Source organism: Camarhynchus parvulus, chromosome 2, assembly GCF_901933205.1.
Source record: "Camarhynchus parvulus chromosome 2, STF_HiC, whole genome shotgun sequence".
NCBI classification, from domain to species: domain Eukaryota; kingdom Metazoa; phylum Chordata; class Aves; order Passeriformes; family Thraupidae; genus Camarhynchus; species Camarhynchus parvulus.
Window position 1 is genome coordinate 114,427,523 of NC_044572.1, and position 9,293 is coordinate 114,436,815.

The 9,293-nt window shown below is 38.9% G+C and overlaps 1 protein-coding gene across 7 annotated transcripts in view; it reads right to left on the minus strand.

The window, feature by feature from the left end:
• TOX (thymocyte selection associated high mobility group box) overlaps positions 1-9,293 on the minus strand; it is a 219,195-nt gene that overhangs the window by 208,420 nt on the left and 1,482 nt on the right. Inside the window, exons 1-2 of one of the 7 annotated variants that reach the window (XM_030944220.1) lie at positions 6,288-8,393; positions 3,375-3,463 (exon numbers count right to left, since the gene is read on the minus strand). The exons of 1 other annotated variant lie outside the window; for it this stretch is intronic. Coding sequence is in view for 2 of the 6 variants with exons in the window: in XM_030944224.1 (XP_030800084.1) it covers positions 8,252-8,395 (144 nt within the window). In the remaining 4 variants the exon portion in view is untranslated. Of the gene's footprint in view, positions 1-3,374; positions 3,464-6,287; positions 8,564-9,293 lie in introns of those variants that run through there. 5 more of the 7 variants (XM_030944223.1, XM_030944222.1, XM_030944224.1 and 2 more) reach the window with 5 other exon arrangements.

Sequence of the window (9,293 nt, forward strand, 5' to 3'; positions counted from 1 at the left end):
AATTGCCTTACTAATGAATGTTACACACTGAAAGTGCCATAACTGATTAAACTACAATTTCCCACTACCAGATAGAGAGAGACTTGGGAACTCCAGCAGTGGACAACTCTGATGTTCTGCCAGCAGGCCTTCAGGGCACAGTGTGGTATTTAGAAAAACACACTGTAAATTCCATATGAATATATTCTAAAAGACTGTGTGTATACAACAGGTTTTAAAGAACATTAGATGAAACAGCTTAGGTTTGTAGCCGATGAGCCATGCAAAATGGATGTGTTTTAACAATTTTAGAATCATTACAAGGCTGCGTTAGAGAATATTTCTGTTGGGTTCCTCTGCCCCTCTCCCCACCTCCCCAAACATTGCCTGGGCTTTGCTTTCACATAAAATCTTTCTTTTGTCAGTCTCTTTGTCGGTGCAAAATTGGCAGTGGTTCAAATTCAAAGTACTCCTATTCATTTACTGACCATTAAACCAATGTCATTCTAGTTCACATCAGCCAGAGAGCTAAGCTCTAAAAAACATAAAAGGCTTGCTTCACCACTGACGAATAATGTGTACATTTTTACAGAGCTTAAACCTTAATGCTTTGCCTGAAACTAACAATACAGTATACCTTATCATTCCTTTTTCACAAGCAGGCAGCTGCTGAAACGCTTGCCACTTCAAAATATCAATTGCTTGCCAGAGTTGTCCTCAACACACCCTGTCAAACTCATGTATATTGTGCAATGAAAATGGTGCAGGACTGAAAGCTAGAAATTGTGTCAAATTCTGCTGTAATGGTATGATGTGCAAAGAACAATGTATGACAACCGTAGAGACTACAAACAATAGCAATGGAGCCAAACACTCCATATATCACAACTGTGCCTGTACATATTTTATTGTATGTATTATATATTTAAAGCATGACAAATGTGTCGCTGAGGCTATGTGCTACCCCAAAAAGACACCCTTCAGCTAGTTAAGCTTTTTCATTGCTCTTGATGGAAATGTAGTAGTATTTTTCTGCCCTCTAAACATTTGTTTGTAAATCACACGGCACAAGAAAAAAAGAATCAGGTTTTCAAAATGAGTAACAGATAACAAAAGACAATACTACAAGATGAGAAAATGAGATTTTGTTCAATTAACACTTTTGCTTTTCTCTACAGACACAGAATCAGGCTACATAAAAAATATCTGAGGCTATGCAAGACAAACACAATATCACTACACCCATAAATTACAGTGTACCTAATTTTAATGTAGATAAGTGCTGGCCTATTGATTTGCATGTTTCCCTGGCAAAATGGAAATCCCATGTGAGTATGTTCTTTGTCTGTAGAAAATGCATTTTAAAAAACCTTTATGAATACAGCAATCTATGCTAAAAAGGAAAACATAAGTAACTAGTATAAAATTATGCATGGAATCTAGGGGAAGTAATGCTCATGTACACACATGCACACATGCGTGTCTCTGTGCATGCATGTGTCAATGTCTGTTACACAGTCACATAGTTTTTAGCACACAGAATTTCTACAAAGTGTCTTAAGTCATGAAAATTCAGCCTCTAGACAGAATCTTAAATTAGCTGAAGAAAGAAAATGAAAACTGCCAAACTAAGTAACAAAGCAAGTTAATCATAAGGTGACTATGAAGTGCTAGTCTTCCTGCTAGTCTTCAAAAAACAACACATAGTTGTGATGAAAAGTGTTTAGGAGGAAAGATGAGTGCAGCAGCCCACAACAGCATGTAGGTTGCAAAACCTGAGCACACAGTATTCTGTGAGGGTCATTAACTGATATAATCCTAACCAAAATGAATAGATACACCATTAAGGTGTTAATAAATATTTTGGAAAGAGAATGAGTGTTTTAGGTGCTCAGGGTTGCTGACCTTTGCTGTGTTTATTAGTGGGACAATGATGCATTATTAACACACAGCAGCTGTACCTGAACTGCTGCCATGAACATAATAGCCTTTTATAGCCATCAGGGGAGTGAGATAGGAGGCCTTTATTAACCACTACACATGATTAGCACATTATGTGAACTTTAGTAGGCAAATTATCTCTTATTGAAATATAATGTTGGGTATAACTAATTGTAAACATGATTTAAAAAACTTCTCAATGCAAAACTAAGAGTTTTACTGCCATTTAGCTAATAAGTGGCTAAGCCACTAAAAAAATAATTCTTCTTTTCCTTTGTTCAACCTGTAAAAACAACTGTGCCTCACAAAAACCTATTACCCTATGATAAAAACACTGAAGTGACAGAATGACTTCCATACCTTGAATATTATTTTTCAGAACCATAAAAAAAGCACAGACATTTCCAATACAATTAAGAAAACTGCTGGTGAAGAAAAAAGAACTCGCCTTACATTTTCCTATAAAGACTACAAGCAGTTCCTAAAGAATCATTTTCAAGAGTTAACTTGAAAAAATAACACCATGATTTACTTCAAAAAGCTTAGTTTTGGGTAAGATTATCCCATTAGCCTTCGCAACTGAACACAGCACTGAGAGTCCATTATGAGCAGTCTTTTATGCCCTAGTAGAAAGTCATTAACATAAAATAAATCATTAGCTTTGATATTAAGCCTCTACTATCTGCAGGTTTCTATGACTAATGTTCACAACTTTGTCTGCCAAACGATCAATTATATGTTTTTGAAAGGCTATCATTTCTTTTCACCATTATTTTTCCTTTTACTATTTATTATTATTTCAGATCAATGCAAACACGATGATCATAGGAGAAACAAATGTTTTCTCTTATTCATGAACACAAACCTACCCACTTTTGGCAACTGTGACCAGAACATGACTTCAAAGCCAATTACTTACAGTACAGGATAGAAATTATGCATTCCCAGAGTAAGTTCACTTCTTTCAAAGTCAGCAATATATGTAATGAAGCAGAAATCTACATGTGTGTATATACATACAGAGTAGCATAGATACAACAGAAATTAACATGTTTACATAATCTTCTCTTCTAGCAGGAACCGTCTAGATAAATCTTTTACTTCACATTCAGGCTTCATACTTCCTTTACTGACCCATTTCCCTAAGTACAGGCTATCACTGACTGATTTCAGAGTTCTGAATTCTTGCATATAGAATAAGAACTGGAGTTCACTGCAGATTTTCTTAATATAACAAAAATACATACCAGCTACAGTAACTTCTATTTAACCTTTAAGACCATATAATCATCAACAACAATAGCAGGAGACAAAAGTACTACCACAGCAGCTCAATTTCCATGCTTAGCCAGCAGTACCTTTGAAAAAAACCCACTTGTGCCACTTTTGATTGGTAGAGAGTGGTTTAACAGTCAAGAATGTGAATGCTAAAACATTCTGACATTTCCACTAACCTGGATTTGTCAGATGCTCATGTAATTCAAGTATGTTTTGCAACTTAGAAAGCAGCGTGTTCCTTGGGAGGAAACCATCCAACAAGGGTCTGTAGCAAATCAAAAAGCAGCCCAGTGAGAAATACTAAATGAACAGCTCAAGAACAGTGTTAGCATATGTGCAATTGAAAGATAAGATATAAATATTATTAGAGCCATATGAAATTCAAATGCTAAAAATAAATTGCTGCAAACATAAGAAGCAAAACAAAACCACAGACATTATGAATGTGGGTTGCGCCAAGATGCCTGCTGAAAAACAATTTTAAGTTTGAAGGTCTAAATCGAGAGCTAAACGTTTTATTTGATGACTTACCAACTGAAAACTCATTGCTACCAATGAACATAAATGGCAGATACTCCACTAGAAGGAAGGACAAGAGTTCCTTACGTGCACTCACCGCTTTGGAGGGGCAGAGTTTGTTGCTGCTGCTACAGCTACATAATCTATGCCTAACCATAGAATAGACAACGCTGCCATTTTCTAACTGAACACTGTAGGGAAAAGCATTATGATCAAGAAAATCTCATTTGGGCTGATGTGAATTCCATGCCTCAACGTATTTTGGAAGCACTGCTATAATTAAGAGTCATTTGGCGAATCTGCTATAAACCATGTTTCGAAGCAGTTTATAACTCAACACTTTTAATGAGAAATCATTCTTTGGGCAGAAAATTGGTATGTAGTTGCGTAGCTAAAACAGCAGAATAAACTATTTCAGTTGGAAAGGATCTACAACAATCACACAGTCAAACTGCAACAACAAAACATTTAAATTTAGGTTACATTTAAAATAAGTATTTTATTGTATGCAATCCATGCTAGACATTCAAAGAGCATGTGTCCTCTTCAAAAAGATAAACAAAGCTGCCACTAATTGCCTCTGCTGTCAGTTCCAGAAGCCAAGGTCTGCACTGATCCAGAGACTACCCTCTCACCACACAAAGTGGTGCTTTCAGGTCACTCTTGAGCAGTGCTGAGAGGGAAGTCAAAGGAAGATTTTTTACTTCCGACATCTAAGCTTTTTTATATCTACCATCAATACAGGATTTAAATATCCAAGAATTTTAATCTAAATCCTACCATGATTAGGACAATTCTCTGCTAAAATATAAATTGTGTTTTACACACAGTCCATTTTTCAAATGCTTCTGTACATTTTTAGCAAGACAAGAAAGTCCTGTTGATGTGGGAATCTGAGGGCCAGAGGATGCTCAGTTCTTCATGGTAAAGTGTGATCATCCCCAACACACCCCGAACTCAACAGAAGCTGGAACCGCCCAGTCCTTCACAGTAACAGCTTCTCAAAATCAGCTCTAGCTCCTCTTTGGTTTCATGCAAACACCAAAGGTACTGCATGTGTTGTAGTGCTTAGTTAATTCAGCATTCTTAATAATTGACTGGTTTCACTTCTCTTTCATAAGACCTCATGATAGGCTGATTGAGGGTAATGCTCTAGAGATGAATCGTTCTGGTATGAGAATAAAACATAATTCCTCTCCGGGTACTGATATTTGGCAGAAAGAAAAAAATAAATTACTGCAAATGCCTTGGTTTATAGAAATCTTTGAGAAAGATTTCTCAAAAGCACATACATAAATCATGTTCTATGTTCCATTAAAATTGGGACCACTTCTTTTCTGAAACACTGGAATTTAAGGAGCACACTTGAGACTTGCCCACAATTCTGAAACTACATACTAAGATATGAAAGAAAAGACATTTCCATTCTTCATATGTGGTATTTTTGAAACTAAAAGACTGAACACTTGAAAATCAACAGTCAGCCCTAATGCAACTGTTTAATCTCTCCTTTATGAAACAGTAACAAATTTCAAGTATGATTCTAAGACAGTAGAGGACAAGGTATTTTTTTAAGCAGGGGGGGGAAATATGTTCAGGATTAACAATACGAGCATAATCTAAAACGCTGTCAAAACAGTAACATAGTATTTCAGCTTTAGAGCTGTCCTTCAGAGAGCCTGCTTGCCACAACTCTGACTGGATGAAGAAAGCCCCTGGAAATAATGTACACTTTGTAAACAGCCATGAAACATTTTATTTAGAGTAGTCTCTATGGTAGGGTTAAGTTTACACAATAAATTCCTCTAAACACTGAGTATAAATAAATGCACTTTTGCTCCATGGAATTCTGATTACAAGCGGGATTGTTACCTGCTTACAAAGCATTGTATTATATCTCCTTATCCACTTCTACCCAATGTCACTCTGCTTTTTTCATTTGAAAGGTTTTGCTTCCCTCTCCCTCCTTTCTCCTCTTTATTCCTCTTTTTAAAAACAACTACAGTCTATCATTTTACCTCTGCTGCCTGGCTGTATTTTTCCACTGCACTGACAACTATCAGTGAATACAAGAAAGATGAGTTGTAGGCTCCTGTATTTTTGAACAAGGTAGCAAATCACAGAAGAGTCCAGTGCATAATTCTGCAAGGATAACCATTGGGAGCAGTAAAGACCATTATTTTCTGCCTACTGATGGCAGAGGTCAGCATCCCTGTCATTAGCTGTGTCAAACTACAATTATATAACTGCACTTTATGTGAGCAGATATCTGAAAATACTGTGAAGTTGCAAATACAAAAATTAAAATATACCTATCCTTCTTACAGTACTGATCAAAGTGGTCTTTGCAGGTGACACTTCAATAGGAAAAGCCACAAGACTGTTATTTACTTCTCTCTACTTAAACATTTAAACTTATCATCCGACTTCTTCCAGCAGCTTGAAATCACTGGCCATAGTCTATCAAATTAAGACACTTGGATTATCAAAGTTATTTCTTTTATATAATTCAACTCAATTACAGAATGTGACATTTCCTAAAATAAATTTCAACTGAACAGACTACTTACATTAGCCTGAACATATCTGAACTGCAATTATGCTTCAAGTTTCAAGGGGTGAACAGTACAATCCCAACCCTAAATCTGTCCAGCATAAGAGCTCCACGATGTTATTTCAAAGGCTGACCTATATACCAAAGCATACCATCCATTCTGTCTGTTTGTATAAGAGATACCTCTCACAGTTGTCATAACCAACATTGTTTGCATTGTTCCTTCACTTTTCTCTCTCCATGGGTAATGCAAGAGAAACAAGGAAAAGCCTGCATAACAATATATGCAGAGCATAATGAGCTTTCACAGCAGATAGAGAAATATTAGGCTAAGATGCTTAGAATGCTATTTTAGGTTTATAAAATAAAGATCTAAGCAGTCTTCTGAAACAAAGCCTGCCAACTGAAAATTGTAAGATAAGAGGCGATTGTTTGAATCTACATTATTTTCCTCTGGCTACAGAAAAATGCACAGTCAATACCTCCCATGCATGTGCCTAGGAACTCATATGCTACAAACAACCATCCGATCACGGAAAACAACTAGTACTAAAACAGAACAACTAGAAAACTTAAAAGCCTAAGTATTTGTGGAATACATTCTAAATTACCAGCAGCTCAAGCAGACTTCAAATGTAAACAATCAAAGTCTGGCAAATTTGTAAAAGGAAAAACACCACCAAAACCTAGATATGAAAAATATGGCCAAATCTGCTAGTAAGTGGCAAAAGTAAGTTTTAACTAACTTTACGAGAAACAAGAACCCAGAGGATCTTGAATGAGTTCCCAATGAATTTTGGAGGTAGACTCCTAAGGAAGACCACCATTCTGGCCCAGAACAAGGATCCATCACACTCCAGCCATCATCTCCTTTCCTGGGAGAGTTTAAAAGCAAACACTCAACCAAACATACTGAACAGAAAATTCTGCAGGCCTCCCGCCCTTCCAACTCCCTAAATACACACAGCCTGAAAATGAGTGACAGAGCAATACTGTAACATGATGACATGTTTAGAACAAGTCAGATAAGTTTTCACAGCAATGTTAATCATGCTGGGCAAAGGGAGAGAGTGAAGGGGTGAAAAATGAAATGTTCACTAAATGTACGCCTCCAAGAGGCCTGGCAAATCTACTCTGTCCATTTAATGTTATCAATGGTCAGTGGTAAAGACATCTGAGAAAGACACTTGTTATGTACTCGATATCATATATTGAAACATTCCTGGTAAGTCTTTTCCAAGCATAAAACATATGTCTTATGACTGTGCACTTTTAAGCACATTATCAGTTCAGGCAAAGTGAAATAGAAGAGTTGCAACTTGTCTACAGAATGAGTGTCTCATTTGCATTTGAAAAGAACAGTTTGCTCCCTCATACATGGCATGACTTGAAAGAAGCTTTAACCAGCTAGTAAAGAAATTCTGAAAACTACTTTTTAAATTAATTTATTCGATTTGGAGTGCAACACACCAAAAATTATTTAAGGAACTTAATTGGAAAATGATTTAATATATTAAAGTAATTCCTGATTTTCCAAAGCATTTAACTTTTAAATTAAATCTGGCCACTACCTCAAGAATGATGAGTGAAATGTGTATTCAAGTCATTACCTTCCGTCTGAAGCTTTAAATCATTGATAGGTTTAATAACGTTTGTCCAGTTTCACTGCCAAACAGGTCTTCAAACACTTTGGTTCTTATGGCATTAATATCAGCCCAAGCTTTTCACGTGGCAACATTTCACTGTTACAATTTACAAAGCTGACAATAGAGAAAATAACAGCAAACTACAGATGAAAAGTAGCAGTAGCCTCATGGTTACTCAGAGGACTACAAGAAAATTAATGAACACATAAATGCTCCTTTGCATTTGAACTCTTCCTGCTGAACCAAGTTCACTCCTGGCACAAACTTCCAAAATATAGCGCACGATTGCCAGATGCTGCAAAATAGTTACTTAAAACAACGCTAACAGTCATACCTCTGGGATCTCTCTTGAAATATCCTGGGGCATCCACCACAAAGGGCCCGATTTATCCCTGGATTCTATAACTCCATTGAGTATATGTGAAATGTAGCCAGGATGAATTTGGTCCTTTCTGTTGTGATTGGTAGATGCGACCATGTGGGAAACCTTTCCTGAAAACTGAGAGGGCTTCACCCGGGCGCCGCAGCCTCCGCGCCTCAGCACAAGCACACTCTATTTAGCTGTTTATCTCTGAATCGAGGCAGCTGCCCGGGATGAAAGGGACGGCTCGGAACGTCTCTCTGACACGTGAGACCGTCACGACAATAGCGGGGCGCGGGACCGGGCTGTCCGCCGGGCCGGGCCGGGCCGGGCCGGGCTGGGGGCCGCTCCTCCACGGCAGAGCCCCGCCGGCCACCGCGCCCCGCCGCCGCCCTCCGCACCCGCGGCCGGCCCTGCGGAGCCTGCGCACGGCGGGGCTTGCGCTGCGAAAAGCCATCTGCTGCTGCTGCTGCTGCTGCTGCTGCTGCAGCCCGCCACGGGCTGCCACGGCGGGCTTCTAAACGAGCCCGAGCGCGCAGGTTTGAACAACACATCGCTCTCTCCCGGCTCGCTCCCCTTGGCCGGGCTGTGCTCCGGGTAACTCGCATTTTCCGATCATTTCCTACGGCCAGCGTTTTATTCACGTGCAAAGCCCATTCCGTAACAACAGAGAAAGTGCAGTTCATACATAAAGCACCAGCTGGCTCAGGCTACAGCGGCAGTAACAATGCAGGAACCCCAGCCCCCTTTCTCGGCAGCAAAAGTCACGCAAAGTGCTCCGGGATCGCAGCACCAAACTCTCGGAACCGGACTCAGGATTAGGGCTAAGCGCATGTATCCTCTGCGCTTCCTCCTTCCCCAAGGCTCGGGGACCTAAAACTTAGCTCTCCTCAGATAGTGACCCTATTTGCAGAGGTTTAATCAAGTTACAGAGAAATTGGTAAGGCAGTTGCACAGCCGGGACAAAGTGGAGCCGATGTTCTGAACCGACTTGTAAACACTATGCAGACTTATT